This window comes from Magnolia sinica, chromosome 9 (assembly GCF_029962835.1).
Source record: "Magnolia sinica isolate HGM2019 chromosome 9, MsV1, whole genome shotgun sequence".
Classification (NCBI taxonomy): Eukaryota; Viridiplantae; Streptophyta; class Magnoliopsida; order Magnoliales; family Magnoliaceae; genus Magnolia; species Magnolia sinica.
The window spans coordinates 79,828,669-79,850,818 of NC_080581.1; the positions used below are offsets into that span (position 1 = coordinate 79,828,669).

The 22,150-nt window shown below is 40.0% G+C and overlaps 1 protein-coding gene and 1 long non-coding RNA gene across 33 annotated transcripts in view; one reads left to right on the plus strand and one right to left on the minus strand.

Annotated features, from left to right (window-relative positions):
* Positions 1-22,150, plus strand: part of LOC131255805 (uncharacterized) — a 149,275-nt gene that overhangs the window by 63,100 nt on the left and 64,025 nt on the right. For 3 of the 32 annotated variants that reach the window (XR_009176446.1, XR_009176450.1, XR_009176451.1), the window contains exons 1-5: positions 2,328-2,735; positions 2,840-3,066; positions 8,190-8,319; positions 8,711-8,742; positions 9,046-9,723. Coding sequence is in view for 16 of the 32 variants with exons in the window: in XM_058256661.1 (XP_058112644.1) it covers positions 2,432-2,735; positions 2,845-3,066; positions 9,046-9,185 (666 nt within the window). In the remaining 16 variants the exon portion in view is untranslated. Of the gene's footprint in view, positions 1-2,326; positions 2,736-2,839; positions 3,087-8,189; positions 8,678-8,710; positions 8,743-9,045; positions 9,730-18,597; positions 18,882-22,150 lie in introns of those variants that run through there. The other 29 variants (XR_009176454.1, XR_009176456.1, XR_009176457.1 and 26 more) reach the window with 24 other exon arrangements.
* Positions 18,640-22,150, minus strand: part of LOC131255808 (uncharacterized) — a 66,771-nt gene continuing 63,260 nt past the window's right edge. The window contains exon 2 of the long non-coding RNA XR_009176468.1: positions 18,640-18,693. This is a non-coding gene — a long non-coding RNA (uncharacterized LOC131255808). The remainder of the gene's footprint in view (positions 18,694-22,150) is intronic.

Below are 22,150 nucleotides of genomic sequence, written 5' to 3' on the forward strand. Positions count from 1 at the left end.
ATACACCAATCCAACACACATTCGGCTTGTTAACAGAATGGCTATAGAAAATAAGGCCAAACTAAGGATGGCTTGGATCATCCGATAACTGTACTTTTTGCGTGGTAGCCCATGAAATGTGTTCTGAACTAACATACAGTTTAGATTGCTTGATCGGGCTATCCAAGTGAATCCATGCAACTAGTGCACTATGAGTTAAGAGGTGACAATGGGCTGGGTTTGGGCCAGGTCAGTCTAAGGCCCGGCCGCCCAATATTTAGACATATGGCCTAGGCCTAGCCCGATATCGACTGCTTATTGTGTGGGTCCACCTGAGACTTGAGTCCTTGACAATTTTAGGTGGTACCATAAAGGGAGCTCGAAAGCTTGGTCAGGGGGTTTCAACAATAAAGAAAAAGGGATGGCCAGCTTGGTCGTGCAACATATATAGCAACATGGGTAAGGGGGTATCAACAGTGTGGGTTTAAATCCCCACAGTTTTTTCTATTGTGAGGTCCACGCACTAGACATCGGGAGTGTTTCAACGGTAGAAATTCTATCCTCATTGTTTTTTTTTTTTAATACTAGTGGGACCCACTTAATTAGCTTGGATGGCAATCACATTACAGTGGATCCCAGCTGTGGGTTTCATTTCACTGGACCCTAGGAAGGCTATGGTGGTGGGCATCATATAAATAGAAAAACAGATGGAGGGCATGGATATACAACATGTAGAGAGAGGTGGGCCATTGGGGCATGTGCAATGGTGGGTGTCACTGCTTCTAGCGGTTAATGGTGGGGTTAATTTGATGGACAATGTGGATTTCTCAAAATTATAGTGGGTTCCACTGTCCCACGTGGTTAGACCCACACCCAAAATGACCTGACAAAAGGGACGGAGGGTGATGATCTAACATATGGCAGGGTGGTACTTCAGAGAAAGGTTTCATGAGCGGTAGGTGCTTGGTCACCACCGTATAAGATGGTGGGCCCCATGTCTGAGATTTAAATCTGCCACAGTTTGGGCATGAAAATGAGTGGACGATGTGAGCATCACATACATCAGCCGGGTCCACAAACTGGTGGCCCACTAGTGATATATTAAGTTAGTGTTAGTGCTCACGTCAACTGCGTCTATATACGCAGCAACGGGTTGGGTTGCAAATATCAACAACCTTTTGGTGTGACCAACAAAAACAAAGAAAATAATTTGCTTTAGAAAAAAGAAAATTTTTTTTTAAAAAAGACTGAAATAAATAAGGTATATTTTCTGAAAAGTTACTTATTCTAATTTAATAGTTAAATTAACTTAATTAAAAAAAGTAACTGAGTGACTTACATAAGTTTAAAAAAAAGTTATTTATTTGACAGTATCCGAATGAGCCCTTAATGTCCTTTCCATCTAAATGATGGTTTAAAAATACATGTTTGCTTCTCCACGTCATGAAAATAGTATATGAACTAGAACCAAACAACAACAATAAAATGCAGCACTTCGCAGCTGTTGGATTTTGCTTTTATAATGCTCAATATTTTAGGACCTAAACCGAATTAAGAACCCTTTTGTTAGCGGCTCATCCAACCATCAATTTAAAAAGTTACCCTTGTTCCACTCAGAAAACTTTCCTATCTTAGAATCGTTAAATAGAAGCGTTTGGCAATAATTTACGCTTAACATTTGTACTTTGGTGGTCTAGTTTATGAGTGGATGTCATGGTTTTGACCATCCATAAGTATAATTTTCATTTCCGTGTGTAAACAGATGACCTTCTGATTGAATTATGTTTCCAGTGATCTAGCCTATTTTGGTGGACATTTCGATCCAAGCTAATCTAGCCATTCTGTCTGGTCTGGTAATAATGATGAATGGTCCAAATAGGTGGGCCAGCAAGATTTGACGGTTTACACAATCTCGAGACCTTCGCGCAAAGCTGAAAATGGATAATCTACATCCAAAGGTCCAACTACCTACCTTCGAGCAGAGAGGGTATGATCACCTCCCTCTAATTTTATAGTTAAGATAGCACCCGGATCACCGTGAATGGCTTTGATTGTCCAAAAGTGGGCCATATGGACAAACTGAGGATAGACACTCCTTATTTTCTCTATTTTTTAGAATTTATTTTGAAAGGAATTGCATGAAGGTTACATTCCCATTTTTTATGGAAGGTCGCGATTTAAAGAAAGGAGCGGCCCCCATATTGATAACCGCCGGTTTGGAGATACCCTTGAAAAGTAAATAAATAAATAACGAACTCATTTCTCATTCTGTCTCCGGCCCCGCACGACTCCTCTGTTTCTCTCTCCGCCCCCGTACGACTCCACCTTCTTCTTCTTGACAGTTCAAGAGCTCTAAGAGATCGATCCTATCGATATCGAGAGACAGAGTCATTCGGCATTTGGAAGGAAAGCGCCTGTGTGCCCCTCTCTCTCTCTCTTTGATGGCGATACCATGGCCGCTGACCTTCTTCAACTCCACTCGCCCTCTCTCCACAGCCCCACCATCCGAACGATCGCATCTCCTTACCGGCCGTTACCTTCCAACCATCTCACCAATCGCCCTTTCCACTTCCCAACCTGCACTCCCCAACAAATCCCATCCCTTCATCACCACTCCCACAAAACCCCACAACCGACGGCTGAAAATCACAGCCGCCCACTTCAACTTCTCATTCCCACTGCTCATCTCTCCTCAAGAATCACGATCATTGGGGAATATGGACCTCGCTCTTCACAGCTGGTGCATTCGGCCTCTGGTACTACTTCCCACTCATCGAACCTGCCTTGATTCATTTCTCCTTTCCTCTTTTTATTTTGAGATTTTGTTTCAAAGATGTCCGTTTTGAAATGGGATCGGAAGGTCAGAGAAGACGAAAGTGCGGAGCGTGCTGAGTGGCGCCCTGGTCAGCACTCTGATGGCACTCGCCAAGACCAACCTCAACATCATTGCTAATGAGGTCCCGGTGTATTCTGTTGTCTTGGAGTATCTGCTGCCCATTGCCATTCATTTGCTGCTCTTCAGAGCAGATCTGCGTCGCATCCTGCAGTCCATCGGGGTGCTGCTTTTGGTCTTCTTGCTTGGATCAGGTTACTCTTATTAGCGAATAGTAGGGCTTTTGATAGTATTTTACTATGGAAATCTACCAAAATTGTATATGCCAGCGTGGCCCCACCATGAAGATCACCTCGTGCAGACATTAGGTTGGTACACTTGTCGGGTGGGCCACACATGTACATCAATTTTAGACTGTTGCTAGTTCTGATCTAAATCTCCAGTGTTTCTGTATGTGGTGGCCCACTTGTTTGGTGGACCGATCTGATTTTCGTGTTAGGTGATTTTCATTGTTTTGGTCCACTGTATGCAGTCTTGAATGTTCAAGGCATGACTCGTTTGCCCATGAACTAGGTTCGGGACAAACCATAAGTAGATTCTAAGAGGATAAGGTCTTTCATTAGATGTTTCTTTTATAATTAGAATTAAGTAGACAGGAAATGATTAAAAAGGGAAAGTAAAAACAACGATTAAGAAGGGTAAAAGATAGGATTGAAGAACGTTTCAATGTCGCTACATACTATTGTATCAGTTTGCAAGAGGGTTAAAAGCAAACCTGCCTCCAGGGATACAATAAGCCCAACCTCTCGATCTGAGAATTGTGTCCTTATATTTTCAAAATCAAATTGGGTGCCTACCAGAGAGAGAGAGAGAGAGAGAGAGAGAGGCTTGCATACGAGAATACTATACTAGAAAATCAACCTTTTATGAAGCTTAAAATATTCCTTTGTATTTCTGATGTGGGACTATTTTAAAAGATAAGAAAGGAGAGAGATGCAAAAAACACAAAGTCCTTTTCATGAAAACAAAACCACACCTTTTCTCATCTTTTCAGAACTTCCATTTTCTTATTTTAATACAAAATCCATCATTGTTTTCATATCTGCAAAATTGACATTGAGTTTTAATCAAATAAGTGGTCCATTTATTTATTTGTTTATTTTGAAAAACACTGAAACAAACTGTATTTAATCATCGAGTTATTTTAATTTTTAAGGTTTTTACCTTCATTACTTTTCTCCATTTGTATTATTTGAAAATGCAACAGTGATCAAGAGCCTCTGTGTGATGTAGAAGGTATACCAGTTTTGTAAACTTGCAAATTACATTATGTACTTCTTTAATGTAACTCTACAATTCACAAATTGAAAATTACCATCCTGCGGTGACCGCATCACTTCCTGGATTATTCATCTGTTTTGGGTGGAATCCATCCAACTTAGAGCTGTTTTTCAATTACAAGTTCTGATAATTCATATCTTCTACAGTTTCCCCTTTGAAAACTTGGAGGAGTTTCCCCTTGCTGATGTGTGTTATGAAGTAACCACAATTTTCAGCAAAAACCAGAAGGATTTATAACCACGGTCCTTTTTCTAAATGCTACAAATATGATATACGGAAACACATATAACACTGAAACAGCATACCACTTAATTTCACCGGTTGTAGCTATTGCAATTTTCAAATTTTGAACAGTAAATACAGGAACTCCCTCAAGCCTTATTATATCTTCTGTGGGATCATCTTAAGACGCTTCTTCACTGCTTTGACCTGAAAAAGAAGCAAATCATTCCATATAAATGGTACCGTATAACAAGAGAAGCTCCGTTTCTTACCAGTTTTCTGCTAGGAACAAATTGAAACATGTGAGGCCTTTCCTGCATAACAAATGGTAAACAATGTTGAAACTAGACCAAGGAAAATGATCATATAGTGATAGTCAACACAAATGGGTACATAAAGATGATGCAAGTAGATATATCATGTAATTAGCAATTTGGCAACTGAAATAAAATTGTTTATGGATCACAAAGTCTCATTTTCTAAAAGACTCTAATTGTCCAAAAGAAAATAAATAGTCCTGCAAGTCTGCACCATTCAATTGCTGACTGATACTACAGTAGAATTATGAAACATATGCAGCTTTGTTAGATAATATGTACTACAAGGAAGGTGGAAGAGAGTCAATCATCTGCACAAAACTTATTCTACTCACAATTATAGAGTCATTCTAAACCTCCTTGAGTTGTGGATACCTTATGGTTAGTTTACAATATTCTTGGAAATGTGACATCATTTTGTTATTTATGGCTAAACCAAGAAATTTCACATCAGAACCTTTTTCACGAGTCTCATGATCTTGCTCTTTAAACTGTAGAACACAGATAGACGTAGATATAGACAACCTATAATAATTGGATCATTCGGAAAAACTGGAGTACCCAACTCAGATGCTTGGATATTTACATAAGGAATCCGCTACACGGAGACTTGGAATTCTAATTCAAATGGGGTTTTGAACTCCTGACATAGTTTTGTTGAACCATTGTTTCTTTTTATCTTTTCTTTTCTTTCTTTTTCTTTTCTTTTCTTTCATTTTCCTCTTCTCCTTCTTCTTCTTCTTTTTTTTTTTTGACAAGATTGCTCACTCCATTCAAAAACTGTATAATGCAGGGGCATTTTCACACCGGGCTTGAGTGGAGTTGCTCCTGGGATGTAGGGGCACACTCGGGGTAGGCAGCCCGTGTAAGGCGAGTGGCTCGTGAGAGGGAGGCCCCACCCGTGTGATTTTGGTGGCTCGTGTGAGGTGGTACCCACGTGAGTTGGGGCCCACGAGGGGGGTTCGGCCGAGGTCCTAACCCATGAGATGTGGGGCCTGAGCTATGAGATAAAGAGATTAATTCGTCATGCTCTAACAGTTCGAGCTTTTAGAGCAGGTGGTTAATTGTCCTGCGTCAAATTGGTATCAGAGTGGGAGGTCTCGTGTTCGAGACTCCTCACCGGGGGTGATTAATGCGCATTTCACACTGGGCTCGAGTGGGGTTATCCCTAGGATGTAGGGGCACACTCGGGGTGTGTGGCCCATGTGATTCGGATGGCTCGTGTGAGGTGGTGCCCATGTGATTTGGGGCCCATGAGGGGGGTTCGACTGAGGTCCTAACCCATGAGATGTAGGGCCTGGGCTATGAGATGAAGGGATTGATTTTCCATGCTCTAATAGTTCGAGCTTTTAGAGCAAGTTATTAATTGTCCTGCATCAAATTGTTATCAGAGTGGGAGGTCTCGTGTTCAAGACTCCTCACCGAGGGTGATTAATGCAGGGACATTTTCACACCGGGCTCGAGTGGGGTTGCCCTTGGGATACAGGAGCACACTTGGGGTGGGTGGCCCGTGTGAGGCGGTACCCATCTGATTTGGGGCTCACAAGGGGGGTTCAACCGAGATCCTAATCCATGAGATGTGGGGCCTAGGCTATGAGATAAAGATATTGATTCGCCATGCTCTAACAGTTCAAGCTTTTAAAGCAAGTGGTTAATTGTTTTGTATCATTGTATCTGCTAATGAGGCACCTTATACGATTTTTTAATGTACTTAGATGATGCATGGTTTGTTTTAAGATTAAAATATGTAAGTGGTTGTTTTAAGTTATCAAATTTGAAGAAAAAAGTCAAACTTGTGAACTAGTTGCTATTTTCTATGGACTTTTTTAATTTTTTTAATTTTTTTTTTATCATCTCCTCACTTTATATAATGGATTAAGGGAGCTGTTGGTTTTATCCTCCATGAATTTTCCTTTTTTGAATTTTAAGCATGAACTCTTGCAAAAATTGCATGAACTTGCAGCTGTTGTCTCCTCTAAAATTTCGGTGCACTCACGAATGATCTAGGGCAATGTGTTCCGTATCCATTACGATACATCCATAAATGTCGATATGTATAGGTAATGGCCATGACTGTTATGCAATACGGGGGTGAAACGGGGCAGTTGGTTTTTTTGGACCGTATCGGCCGTTACTGTGGCCGTAAAAGCTGTTACGGTGCATAATGATCGTTACCCCCATAACGGTCGAAAAACAACCGCTTTTTTCTATTTAAACCTATTTCTCTCCTCAGTTTTTTCACTTTTCTCGTTCCGAAAAGTCTCCTAGATCATTTTACAAAAGATTTCAACCACTCTTACTAATGTTTTTAAGATTAAAACTATAAATTTAAGTGATTTGAGTGAATAGATCTTGAAAAAAAAAAATGGAAAAGTAGTATTTGTGCCTTTTTATTTCTAGTTGTAACGCTTGATTGTAATGTGTAAACATTAGATATATATAATCATGTTCACAAATTCACTAGACGGCCCGATACAACATTCTCACCAAATAGTGGACTGTTACATTATCATAGACATGTTCAAAATAAAAAATGAATACATATCTAGAATACTTACATTGTTCTGGATTTTCTACATATTTTTCATAATTTTTCGGTCAAAAGAACATTTTTAACCATTACGAGAGTCGTAATGGTCGTTAGGGCCAATACCTGTATCGGTAATGGTGGTGATTGTTACAGCCACCGTTACCAATACAACATACCTTGATCTAGGGTCATCTACTAATTGTTTTATGTGTCCAGATGGTACATTTTATTGCAAATATCCCTTTTTTTTTCTCTCTATTACTCAACCTGTGTACATCTTGTGCATGACCCTGCCTATGATTGATAATTGCAGTTCTTATCTTGGTTTCACATTGAATCTCTTATTTAGTTGGGAATCATTTTGCAAAGAATCATGGATTAGATCTACACAAGGTTGTGTTCAAACAGGCTATTGATGCAGGTCTCAAAGTTCAGTTCTGTAAAAGTGGACAAGCTTATGAATGTTGAACGATACTCCCATGTGATGCACATCAGCTTGACTGTGAGGTCTTTTGCTTTCAGTCATAAATGGATGGAAAATAGAACTTCGACAAAGTTCCAAAGTCTTACATATTACTTCTACGTGTTGTATCTGCCACTTGAAATTCTTGATACATATTGGCTAATATGATATGAATCTGTCAATAATCTGCTGACCTCTACCAAAATAAAAGGGTTTGGATCTTCCAATCTGATGGAGATTTGTAGGACATCCTCCATCTACAGTTCGGGCTCCAATCCTTTTATTTTAGATTACATCTTCTCTATGATTCTGGAAAGTTGCATTCCCGTGGGTTTTATCATGACAATGAACGTTGAGTGAGCAAACAAGCTCTAATTTAAATACCTTATTAGATGTCATTGAAGCTTTTAACACTGGATGTGTACTGCTTGGTAGCTATTGGCTCAAAACCTGGTAGAAAATTCAAGTATTTGTGTGTGTGTGTGTGTGTGTGTGTGTGTGCAGGTTACGAGGGACTTGTTGGATCATCTAACTAGCTGGGATGTTGGAACATAATTTATTGTTGCAGTTTGATGTAGACCAGTGTATTTGGAAAAGTTGCACCAGTCCTCTATCTAGACCAATGTATTTGGATGTAAGCTATTGCAGATTGCAATTTGTTATTGATTGTGCTTAAAAGATGAACTTCATTTCTCTGACTTACTGATCACAGTGCTATGAAGGGAAACAACTTTTTGAATTTGATTGGGCTCACATGCTAATATCTTGCCTTATATTGTTGTGGATGATTCGCAAAGAACAACACTTCATGATTGCCCGATGCAAAAATGAAGAAATTTACAGAAGATGCTATCAAATTCAAAATGGATGACAGCATGTGGATTCATAATTTTCACACTATCCTTTGCGTTTATGTTTTAATTGACATGAGCATAAAGTTTTAAGTTTACTGTTTTTTCTTTGGTTTTTCTATGAATGAAGCATACCTTCAATGTCATGATATTTCCTTTCCTGACTTTTTGCAGCTACTGAACTGTATGACTTTGAGGTTGAGAAGGTACATGTTGATTTCCCTAATTTTGATATTTGAAGATGGGCACTATGAGTTGCTGCTAATGTATTTAATTCTTTCGTAAGTTCTGTTTATTGATTTATTGCCGTAATATCCTCCATGTGGGGTTACCATTTGCCGGCACCAACTAAAACTGGGCCATCAACCCCCCCCCCCCCCCAATCATGTCCCTTCATCTCTATAACCCTCACAGGGAGCTTCTTATTCCCATTGATCTCTCTGTCCAAATAATTTGATCAATGTAAAATGGAGAAAATTGATCTCTCCTGCTTCTTCTGGATTATGCAGATTTGTCGTCCGTTCGCAGAACCGATCCGATGATAGCAACTTCAGAACAGTTGGATTTAAGATGGATGGATGGGATGGAGGTTGGATCAAGTTGGTTGGGAGAAGCATTTTTGGTTTTGCTGCTGCAGCTACCACTGTGATTGCCATCAGCTGCGATTCCTTGGGCCTCGTGGAGTCTCTCATCATCACTTTCCCAGCTTCTTGTGGAGAGCTTGATTGGCCTTGTGAATAGGATCGACAGGGCTTATATGGTCCTCAACGACTACGGTGCCAACAACTCCCTGCTAACTCTTTGGGAAGCCCTTCCATTCGTCGCTGTCGTTAGTGGACATGTTTGTCTCTCAATCAGTTTCCATATACTTTAGGTTCTTCATTTTTGTTGAGTTATGTGGTTTATACTTTGATTTTATTTCATTTGATTGCAGAATTCTGCAAAATCATTGATTTTAGAGAGCATCATCGGGCGTGATTTTCTTCCTAGGGGATCTGGTTGGAGTTCTGAATTTTTTATTCTTTTACTTTTATTTTTTATTTTTTTGAGTTTTTTCTATGGTGGATATTGTGGTATTTTTGAAGGGATTGTCACATGTCGGCCATTGGTTCTGCAGTTGCACAAGACAGACAAAGGACAGACGGAGCATGTTGAGTTTCTTCACTTGCCAGAGAGGAGATTTTCAGGTTTCAGTAAATCTTGTTTTTCTATTGCTTTGTAGATTTGATGTTTGATTTATGGGTCTTTTTCGCCCCGACATCTCCCCTACATTGTTGTTGCTTCTTGATTTTATTTTCATCTTGAATTCTCGTCATTCTAACTCAATGAGTACATGCATACAGCAACAAACACCTTCAAGTTGGCAGAGGAACTGCAAATGCGAAATAATTACTCTCTACTAGCATTGATCCAACTTGTTTTTTTTTATGAAATAAGGTATTTCCACCAAGCTCTTTTTTTAATAATTATTTAGTAAGTTGGTTGATTAGATTGTTGAATGAATACATGGATATGAAAAACTAACATTGAATCATGAGGGAATGGAAAGCTACAGATTTCATCAGTTACTCTGCTCTACTTTCTACTCCATGAATTTGTTTTTTTTTTTTTTTGTTTTTTTTTTTTTTTTTTTGCGAAATTCAATACGGTGGTTGATGAAGGATTTATTTATTTATTTATTTATATGATGAATTCCACCCCATTTTCTCCATAATCAAGAAAATTAGAATTCCTCAAAAAATCATTTTCGCTTGAAGGTATTCAACTCGGACCTGTTCGCAAGCGCAAATTGGGTTAACTTTGTACATGAGTTTGTCCCTCATTCTGGGATCTTTTGTTGCAAACTTCTCTGGAAAGTAGAAATTAGCTATTGTTTCTAGCTTTTAATGCATTGATGATATAAAAAAATATATTCTTTTTTTTTATGGGATGTGATTGTAGGATGTGCATTTCCAATATATTAACTGTAAGCTGCAGCTATCTTTGCTATCTACTAAAAATTTTCAGTAAAATTATTCTTATTCAATGTATAGAATGTGATTTTTCTAACAAAAAACAATTGAGGCAATAACTTATAATGCATTTTGCATATTTACAAACAAGTCCGTCTGCAAACATATTAGATAGAGAATGTTAAAAATTCACCCTACAAAAAAACCAAGGAACTTGTAACATTATGGTTAAGTTGGATTTCTGCCACCAATAACAATCCAGCCTCCGGTGATGGTAAACAATCTCAAACTTTAATTTTCTTTTGATCTTTTTTCCCAAAAAAATCCAATTAGATTCTTGTTTCATGTACTTAAAACATTACTAACATTTCTTACTAACTTAAGCATCTGAAATTAAAAAAATGAATATGAATGCCTTATTAACATTATTTTTTATAGTATTTAGCAGCAACTGGCAATGAGTATTGGTGCAACTCTTGTGACAGTGTGCTAGCAGTCTGTAGTGCTAAATCCTCTGTTTGTTGCAACTTAAAAGTAGTCCATGGGGATCCATATGCACTGATGAGCACAGGACTTGCATGTCATCATAACACTTTTTCTTTTTTTTTTTAAAAGACAACGATTGTATTAAGAAAAGAGAGAGATACAAAAAGGAGGGAGAGTCTGCAGAGATTGCAAACTCCCTAAACTCCAATAAAGCTAAGATCACTATCCTTCCAAGAATCTACATAAGAGGCCCATTCAATTAAGAGACGCTTAGACTTGGAGATAACAACATCAACCGAGTTAGAATCGTCCAAGAAGCACCTACTATTTCTTTCAACCCACACGGACCACCAGGTAGCAAGGATTGCCATCCTCCAAAGCCTGGTTTTCTTCTTGCCAATTTTTACCCCATGCCAAGCAAACAAAAGTTGGGCCACCGTTTTGGGAGCGCACCAAGAAATATTGAACCGAAAGCAGAATTCGGACCAGATTCTGGATATAAAAGAACAGTGCAGAAGGAGGTGGTCTACTGTTTCTTCGTTCCTCATACAGCAGAGGCAGATGTTAGCAAACAACATCCCCCTTTTTTTCAGATTATCTACAGTTAGAATCTTCTTCTTACTGACTAACCACCCGAAAACGACGATCTTAGGGGGAGCCGGATATCTCCAGATATGCGAGGGCTGCTGAGAGACTGTGGTGAACAAGTTACTGTGAATCAGCTGATAAAGCGTTTTGACAGAAAATCTGCAAGACTTATCCAATCTCCAGATTAGCTTGTCAACGTCTGTCTGTGAAGGCCTGACCGAGTAAATGACTTCCAGAAGGGCTGTATATTCTGAGACCTCCCAATCTTGTAGATTCCTTCTACAAAGGAAATTCCAAACTATGTTGTCTCCAACAACAGAATAGCAGTCAGCCACGGAACTATCTTTATGGGAGGCTAGAAGATAGATTTTCGGAAATCTTTCCTTGAGAGGGGCCTCCCCCAACCATATATCTTCCCAAAAACTGACATTAGAGCCCTTTCCAAGTTCGAAGCCGACGCCTTTGAGAACCATCTTTTTCATTTTAAGAATGTCTTTCCAAATGGCCGATGCCCTGTAAGTCGAGGAGTCTTTAGTCCACCATTCTCCCTCTGATTTGCCATATTTGCTTTTGATAATAATGTTCCAAAGATTTCCATTTTCCAACCCTAATCTCCATATCCATTTCCCTAAGAGAGCCCGATTCATCGACTTAAGGTCTTTAACCCTTGCACCTCTTTCTTGAATTTGGTTGCACACTTCTTTCCATTAAATGAAATTTTTTCTTGTCTTCCTTGCTGTGCCAAAGGAAATCCCGTCTAAGCTTTTCGAGAGTATCCAACACCGGTCTTGGGCATCTGAAGACAGACATAAAGTACAACGGTAAGTTGGATAGGGCCACTTTAATAAGGGTGAGCCGACCTCCCAATGATAGATAACGGACTTTCCATCTGGCAAGATAAATCTGGAACCTTGCTATGACTTTCTCCCACAGGTATATAGGAGGCAAACCAAAACAAAGGGGAAGGCCAACAAAGAAAGAAGGGAGAGTGGTTGCCGTACAGTCGAAAACTTCAACAAAAGAATTAAGCTCCTCTGTCTTCAAATTGATCCCATACATTTTTTATTTTGCTAAGTTGACTCGCAGACCAGATACGACTTCAAAGCATCGAATCGTAGTATGCGGGAAGTCCACCTTATCAGAGCTAGCTTCAGAAAAAATCAGTGTCTCATCCGCAAACTGGATGTGAGAAATCGGGTTAGACATACCTTTCAATCTACATCCACAATGGAGACCTTCAGCTTGACCTTTATGCAGCAACTTGGACAGGGCTTCACCTACTATCAGGAAAAGAAATGGAGATAGGGGATCTCCTTGCCGTAAGCCCCTCGAGCTTTTGAAGAAACCGTGCGAAGATCCATTGATAAGGATCGAAAAGGAGGCCGATCCTATGCTTGCTTTCATCCATCCTCTCCATTTGACCCCGAATCCCATCCGCAGCATCATGTAATCTAGGAAGTCCCAATCTACGTGATTATACGTTTTTTCAATATCCAACTTGCATATAATATTCTTGGACCCGGACTTGAGACTAGAATCCAAGCATTCGTTTGCTATTGGAGTGCAATCCACAATTGCCTACCTGGAATGAAAGTACTTTGATATCCTGAAATGATCTTCCCTATCACCTTCTTGAGCCTCGACGTTAGAACTTTAGCCAGAATTTTGTATGGCCCCCCTATCAAACTGATCGGTCTAAATTCTTTGAACATAGGTGCCCCTGCAATCTTAGGAATCAGAGCTATGAAAGTACTCCCAAGACCTTTTGACAGCTTAGATCTGCTATGAAATTCGTTGCAAAAATCCAGCATATCTGGTTGGATAACCTCCCAGAAGGATTGAAAAAACAAGATGGGAAAACCATCGGGGCTTGGAGCCTTGTCACTCCTTAAGGCTTCAATTGCCTTCCACGCTTCTTCTGCACAGAATGGGGCTTCGAGCTGAATAGCATTTTCTGGGGATATGGTATCCATCTGAAGGTGATCCAGCCGAAGTCCACACCATTCTTCTCCCTTAAGCAGCGAGGTGAAGTACGAGATGGCCTCCTCCACAATGTTGTTTTTGTCTTCTATCCGTTCGCCATTGACCACAATGCTACTAATTTTGTGATTCTGGCGCGCATGTTAGCAATATTGTGAAAATAGCTAATGTTCTTGTCTCCCTCCTTTATCCACTTAGCTCGGGATTTTTGCTTCCAAGAAATTTCCTTTTCTAAGGTCCTCGCTGAGAGAGATTGGATCAGCTGAATTCTTCTGGGCAACATATCGGTGGACATTGAAGAAGTTTCAGCTTCCTCGTTAATCCTTTGCAGCTCTGAGAGGAGAGAGTCCGTTTCCGATTCCCTTGCACAGAATTCCTTCTGCTTCCACTGCTTCAATTTGACCTTCAGCCGTTTGAGTTTAGAAAATAATCTGTAGCCTGGAAAGCCCTGCACCTGGAAACCAGCCCACCAATCAGAAATCATGTGGTGAAAACCTTCAATTAGCAGCCAAGAGGAATCGAATTTGAAGGGTTTCTAGCCCCAATTCTGCTCATCAATAGACAGAAGAACAGGATTGTGGTTTGACGTGACTCTAGGAAGAACCGACTGAAAAATCGATGGGAAGATGTCCAGCTAATCGGGAGAAATCACGAATCTGTTTAGACGAGACTGAATAGGAGTAGCTCTCCCATTGGTCCATGTAAATCTAGACCCAAGCAAAGGGAGATCCAGTAACTCGTGATCTTCAATCCAACGCGAAAAAGCAACCATCGCAAGAGTGATCTTATTCCCTCAGGATTTTTCTTCAACAAATCTGGTAATGTAAAAACTCCCACGAAACAGCAAGGGCCAGCGAAGCTCTGATTAATAGAACTCAATTCTTCCCCAAATTCTTTTCTTTTGGCATCCTGAGAAGGACCATAGACTGAAACTATAAGAAAAAGACGACCGGAAGCTAACTCTTGCAAAGTAACTGAAAACGAAAAGGAGCCAATCCGGTTGGACTGCATAGCTCACTTAGACGATTGCCAAGCCATCAAAATGCCACCAGAGCTACCTGAGGAGTCCAAAACCACCCATTGAACACCGCTAGACTTCCACAGACAACCCATCAGATTATCATCAAAGTGGGGGACTTTGGTTTCTTGGAAGCAGATAATATCTGGGTTATTCCTAATACAAATTTCTTTGATGAGTCTTCTTTTCTGCTTAGACCCCACTCCCTGGACATTCCTAGAGATCATCTTCATTGGGCAACTGATCTGCCCCGATTATCCATCTCCTCTGAGTTGATGCTAAGGGGATTCGACCCTTCGGGAAACGACGCAAGACACTTTAATTCTCTGTTGCTACAAGACCTGGAGAGACGATTTCGAGGGGATTTTAAGGCCGATAGGGGTCTTCCTCGAGACTCTACGCACTGGAATAAGGCAATATAATCCTCAAGACAATCCCCAAAGGATAGACCTAAGGATCTACCTACATGGCCGATTGCGTCCCTAATTCACTTCTTCCTTTGGATGGTATCAATCACCTTTGCCCTGTGAGTTTCATCTGGATAATTATGGGTGCTCCCTGACTGGAGATCCTTTGCCGTTTCGATTCGGATTTGCAGAGGTTCGGCTTCGATAACTACCTCAGTAGGATCTTCCTGAAATAGCGTGAGGAGCCCTTGATCTGTCCAATCTGAGAAGGACGAGATAGGAGAAGACTGAATGGAGATTGGAGGAGGAGGATTTTCCGACTGCATGGAGATGTTGTCGTATTCGACGATGTCTTCACCCACCCACGATCGGGTAACGGCGTCAGTCTGGAGAGCCTGCTTCTTTTCTCAGGCCATCTGTAGCGAAGTCGTCATCCCCCTCTGGAATGGTAGGAGGATGAGACTTCGGTCTGAGATTTGATCATGATGAAGGGGTATGATGAGGTTGAGCGATTCTGAGGGAGCGCGACCCGAAAAAGCAGTCGAGATCCGATAGCCTAAGGACACAGGGTCCGAATAAGACGAAACAAAATCGAGTTTGGGTCTCGATCGAACAAAAGAGTGATTCTCTGCGAGCCGTCCATGTGGCAACAATCTATTGTCTCTAGGACTGCACTCAGACGTGTTCGAGAAGGCAAGAGCCTTGAGCTGATGTGGCAAAATCTCCTCCGAAAGAGAGGCAGTGCCGCACATGCCAAGCGACTCGCGGTTGGAGTGATTTATGGTTGCCTCTCCACGTGTATCGATTTCGTCAATGGACGGCGCTTGAGTCACGGGATGAATACCACGTGTCTGACAATGAGACTGGGCTCTGCCAAAGTCATCGAGTGCACCAGCTGGACAGAGAGGACTGGGGTTTGGTGTTTCATGAGAGTATGGAGATTGTGCTCCTTTCACGGAAATGACTAGCCTGGAATGTGGGAAGGGTTCCCTAAGCTTCTAGAGATCTCCCCATCTCGGGGTAGGGTCGTCCTTTGCTTCCCTCTGCAGCGGCATCTTGATCTGTCTACCTTCCGCAAGCACCTGAATGTGGGTCGGGAGGGGATCTCCCTTGTTTCTGCATACACGGACTCTGGCCACAACCACCTCCTCCCCATCCCTGGTTTTGGGGTCCAAATCAATAAAGGAACCTAAAACCGAGGCCGCCGATATGAGAAATTCTTCGTACCAAAGTTCAAGTGGAATTCCCCATATGAGAATCCAGACATCTTCCCCTCCGAAGATAGAAAATTCTTCCCAAGATTGCACTCTAATGACTGGTCCATCTTTGTGGAGAGCTCCTGCCACTATCAGAGTACTCGGATTAAAACCGGAGCATACCTTAATCCACAGCTCATTGTAACCGATGGGTTTGATTGTGAATTGCTCCGGATTGATTCTACAGCAGCTATCGATCCAGTCTCTGACTTGAGAGATGGAAGCCCCCTCTCTGGTGGTGATCACCACCGAATCCTGCAGCGCCTTCTTGGAGAGGTCCAGGCGATCTTGGCTGATATGTAGGTTGTGAGTAGGTTCGAACTCTTCAGGAATGGCTTTCTCTGGTTCCTTTCTTTTTTCTTTCTGTGATCTACTGGGCTCTTGAGGCAGAGACGCCTTCACTGAGCCAAAGGGGTTGGTGAGGGCTCCTTTAAAGGAGATAGCGTTGCAGCGGGGAGGGTCAGTACATGTGATCTTCCTTTGAATCCCCATGGATACCGCGGAGATTCGAGATGAACTCCTACGATTTCGATATGGACCAAACCTGGCTCTTTGAACCAGCAGTGGCATCCCTCCGAAGCGTTCTCCATGCAACATGAGAACGGCTCTGGAGAGTTCTTCCTTTAAACTCATTCTAACGAGGGCAAACCCTCTGTATTGACCTGTCGATCTATCCCTTGGCATAACCACTTCCATAACTGCATGAACTCCTTCCTTTGAACTCATCATAATGCTTACTGTGCATCGCCTTTGTATTCTTTTTTACAAAAGAGTTACCAAAGGTGCACTTGGTGTTTTTAGGATTTGGTTCATGAGGGAGAAGAAGTATCTCATCCATCATTGTTATTGCTAAGTTTGTAATAAGAACTGTCTTTGTTTTGTAACAATTTATGATGAATCTGCACGAAAGTAGGTGTGTTGTCAGCACTACAGATTTTACCTGTTCCCTGTTTTGCATAGCCTTTGGTTTGCTCATTTAAAATGTGGTGCTATATTTTGGTTTTGTAGGTTAGTTTGAGAAAAGTGTTCATGATCAACAATTAATTTGATTTTGGGAGAAGAAAAAACCCTTTTAAGTAATTCTTAACTGATTCGCCTGAAGCTGGTGCTTCCCTGATGCACCATAACCATTGCATGGTTACTACACCCCATGCATCACGCATTGTTATAAAGATTAAGCTTTCCACTAAAGTTGAAATACTACTTTCTCACGTAAAGTAACCTGGAACATTTCTAGAAAGTATAAAAGACAATGAATCTCCTTTAAACTCTCCCAAAGTTTAGTATTCACCTAATTAGGATAAAACTCCCACATTCCTACATAAGGGTATCCAAACCAAACCTTTACCATATTTGTATTTTTCCAAACACAGGTTTCAGGAAATACAAAACCAACCATCCTTACAAAAGTACTAGAATATGGGTGTCTAATCCTTATTGCCTAACTGGAAAAGAACAATCTGTAAATCCAGGAAAAGGGACTCTGTAAGTCCTTGTAAGCATATGTCAGGAGTAAAAGTATGTTCTGTCTACTAAAATTTTGAATAAGGCAATGTTTCTATTCTATATTTGTATGTAGACCAACATGGCAAATTCTTTTGACAATATGCCACGAAACAAAACTGATCCATCAACCAAAATGTAGTGGTAAAATATCTATTTTTTTTTTCCTTCCTTGTATTTGTCTTTTTAATGCTTTTCCATTCCGGGAAACTTTGAAGAACGTATTGGAAATTGGATATCCAAGAGATGACACTAGATATGAAAATTCACCTCAATCGGAGTATATTGACCTCCCCCAGTACAGGCAAGCAACACGTGTGTTCGCAGCAACCATTACTCACCAACAGCTTTGATTCTGTTCACTCATCATTACCTCCTAGCTTTGCCACACTGCTGACAAGCTGTTCAACAGAAAATTTTAAGGTATGATATACAAACAAGAAGTGTTGTAGTCCTGACATATTGCTGTGTAGATTTTCTTTTGTACATTGTTCAAAGAGCTTGTGGCCTGACTGAAAGCTTGGTTGAGTTGACATGTTCAAAAAGCTGGCAAAACATTCCAAGTTGATGATTTACTTAAAGAGTATTAGTAGTTTCAACCCAGCAAGTTTCTGGCTTGTTGAAACTGAAGTGAAACTTTCAGTTTCTTCTGGGAATTGCTGGCATTTTGTTTGGTATCATCCTTTTGTTGATTCCGTTAACTCCTTCACTGCTTCCAACACAAGGAAAACCCAATTGAAATTGGTCAACTTTTGGCTTGTATTATTGGTTTCTGTTGGCTTGTAATTGAAAGGTCTCCTTCACGGTTACACTTGTAATCTGTTTTCTCTCTGTACCAATTTCTTCTGACCAAGGTTTACGAATGTTGCAGAGGCACCTGAACCAATGGAAACAGAATTCATGTTCTAAATCATTGTATTGTTTTTTCTCTTTACTATTCAATTTCTTTGATACAATGTTCCTGCTACTCCAATATATGTTTATTTATTTATTTTGTTCTTTTTGGTAGCAGAGATACTTGTTGGATTCTTTTGATTACACAACTAGCTCAAAGTATTTGTTAGAGTCAGAACCTATATCGAATAATTTGATTACACATTGGATTGCAGGGATATGGAACACAAAGACGATCAGCCCAACAATGCCATCCATGTTCAACAAGCTAATGCATGAAGTGGCTCGATGAGAGTGCAAACCAGTTCGGTCATCTACGTTTCGTTCAGCAGCGTGGTGAAGTTAGGAGTGGACCACATGGAGGATTTTTATTTATTTTTATGTATTCAAGACCATTTTCAACTTATTGTTGTAAATAATTTATATTTCTTACTATAAAGTAATACAATTTTGGTTTAATAATCATTTTTAATTGTACCACAACATTTTTTAGGCTACAAATATTTTAAAAAATACAAGTTCCAATCAAATAATAATAATTTACTGGCTTTTGTTGCGGTTTGCATGGCTTTTAACGGCGCTTCTCAAACATTTGCCGACGCTTCTCAAACCTTTGTTGTGCTTTGGAAGACATTTATCGACACTCAAACAAACTTTTATTTGATGTTTTTGATGTTCCTAGGATCTTTTTCAATGATTACTGTTGGCCAGCAACAGTGCTTCCGAGGGCTTTTACCCGTGTTTGGACAGATTTTTGCCGGCGCTTTTTCAGCTTTCCCAGACGTTTTTTTAGTAATTACCAATGGCTAGCAGATGCGCCGGAAAAAGGAAAATGGGCACTGGAAAAGTCTACTCGATCACAGTGGCCAGAAAAAGTGCCGGTAAATGATGATGAGCACTGCCGGCGCACCTTTTTTCAGCACTGAGTAGCTATTTTCACATTTACCGGCGCTTTTGACTGCCGATAAAAGTCAATTTTCTTGTAGTGTATTTAAAAATCAATTTCAAACCTCAAAGAAAAAATGCAAAGAAGGATTTAAAGGTAACAGCAAGATGCATCATAAAAATTTGGGAAGAAAACCGTAATGGTCCATTCATCCGGTAGGTTACCATTGAACTGAGTGAACGGCCAGTGGTCCAACTCAATCTATGTGTATGTCCAGCCTATTAATGGGTTGTTCTAACTTATTTCATCAAAAAATCCTCGTGGTAAAGCCACTAGATATACAGGTATGCATGATGAGAGATGCTTCTGTCATTTTAAGATATTAATATAAGTAGCCCAGCCAAGGGCAAATGCATATATCCTGCACTCACACCAAAACATACAAGACTTCTTGTGTGACATGCAACAATTCCTGTAGGCTAGACTCTTAGTAACAATATAAAATCATGCCTAAAATTTCTATGTTAACAATGTGTGGTCTGCTTGTTTTTTGGATCAAGATGACTCTTGGAATGATATCTATTCATCCTAATTAGACTAGTTTGATGATCGGATTGGATAGAATATACACACCATTTAGGCCACACACATAACCTATGGTGGGTGTCCCCTCTTGCATTATTTCTTGTGTTTAGGCCCAACTCAGTTGTGGATGGAGATGAATTTTTGTCTTATGTCCTAAAATATCAGGTAAACCTAATTTAGGAACTGGATGTCAGGCACACAAAATAGTGGGCTTAGGCCCACCTTAAAGGCATGCATGATAATCATGCATATCCATTCATTAGGTAGACAATACTGTAGAAAACTATATATGATAAATAAATAAATAAATACTCAATAATACAAGTGTGGCCCACTTGATGATCTTTAGGTTGGGACCTACCTTTCTAGGGATGGGTGTCATATATATTGTCACTTTAGTTATATAAATTCTTAAATGTAAGGGAGCAACCTACTGTTGGTGTGAAATTTGGAGTTCCAAATTATGAGAAAAGCATGAAATCCTTTTATTTTTGCACGTTCCCTTTGAAAAGTGCCCATGATTTGCAAATGGTCTCATTTGCTAAGCCCTCATGTCTGTGCAATAAGCTCATGTATGGCAACACATGTTGCAACATGGGATATAAGTGTGAGATCCAATCCATCCATTAGGTTGGTCTGACCTTTTACATGTTTTCCTAAAATAAATCTAGTCCACTAAGCATGTGGCCCCTTAAAAGTAGATCAACCTGATTCTTGGGCTAGGGAATGAATATGGTGATATTTTTCTGATGGATGGTTGGATTTTGGCTTCATAGTTCCATGCTGGCATTATGGCATGTAGATGAGCTTTGCTGCACATGCATATGGGCTTAGCAAAGCTCTCGAAAGTTGATGGATGTGAGATTGTAAATGGGAAAGAAAAAGTATGATTTGTAACCCACCACCAACAACTATTAATTTGGGTATATTTGATACATTAATCAACACTTCCTTTTCCCTTATGGTAGCTAACAGGTGTGTAGAGTTAAGCACTTGGACACAAGCATCCAAAATGAAAATTAAGCTAATAACTTATCTCTCTGCATCAGGTAGGATACATTTTTTTCCGTTTATTCTTCTTTACAAAAAGGTGGGAGCTCACCACCTGTAAATTTATTGATATGGAAAACAAATACAAACAAGAAAAAAAACAAAACAAAACAAAAAAACAAAAAATCCAAACAAAAGCAAGGCTAAACCAAACAAAATCAGCCACCTCAAACCAGTAGCGTACATATCTAAACATTTCTTGGAGAAGCTAGGAGCCATGAACAACCATAACTTAAATCCATTTATGGTCATCGCCTTAGAGCAAAAATTGCTGAGGAAAAAAAATCAATGGAAGTATCTTATTATAAATTTATTGCATTCTTTCCTTCCCTTTGCCCATAATGTTAAGAGTCTAGAAAAGAACTCATATTCCTGCTTCATATCTGACTCCAAATCCTATCCACATGAATTTTCAGTCCAACTCTGAATTTGAGTATTTTCAAAGTTTGGTTTGTATTACTGATGGTGGTGTAATGCATTTTCTCAATAGTGGAGGTCCATATAATCCCGAATTTCTTTGGAATGATTCATTTGTAAATGTAAAAAACTGTTTAATTTGTGGTATGCTTCCACAAGGTGATTTTGTGAAAGGTTCAATATCGAGATGAATGTTAGCTTTGTTGGTTGTCAAGAAATCTCTCCTGAGATATTGATATAATCCATCCATATGTGGGACTTCCTTTTATATTTATTTATTGCCAAACCATGGTTAGGATTTTCTGATAAAATTGATTCTTTAGAACCGTAAGCAATAGATGATGGGCCTAACAGATGGATGGCTCACTGCTGAATAGGCCCACTTTCCCATAAATTTTGTTCACTGTCGATGAAATAGTTATTATTCAGATGGTATGAATCATCTTATTGGTGAGATTTTTACATGGTGGCCTAAGAAATGTGTTATGGACGTAATGCACAGTCCATATTGCTTGGTTAGACTGGCCAAGTGTCCCCTTGCAAGTAGAAAACTGCATGTTATGGTGCCGTGAGAGCAAATGATGATTTGCAC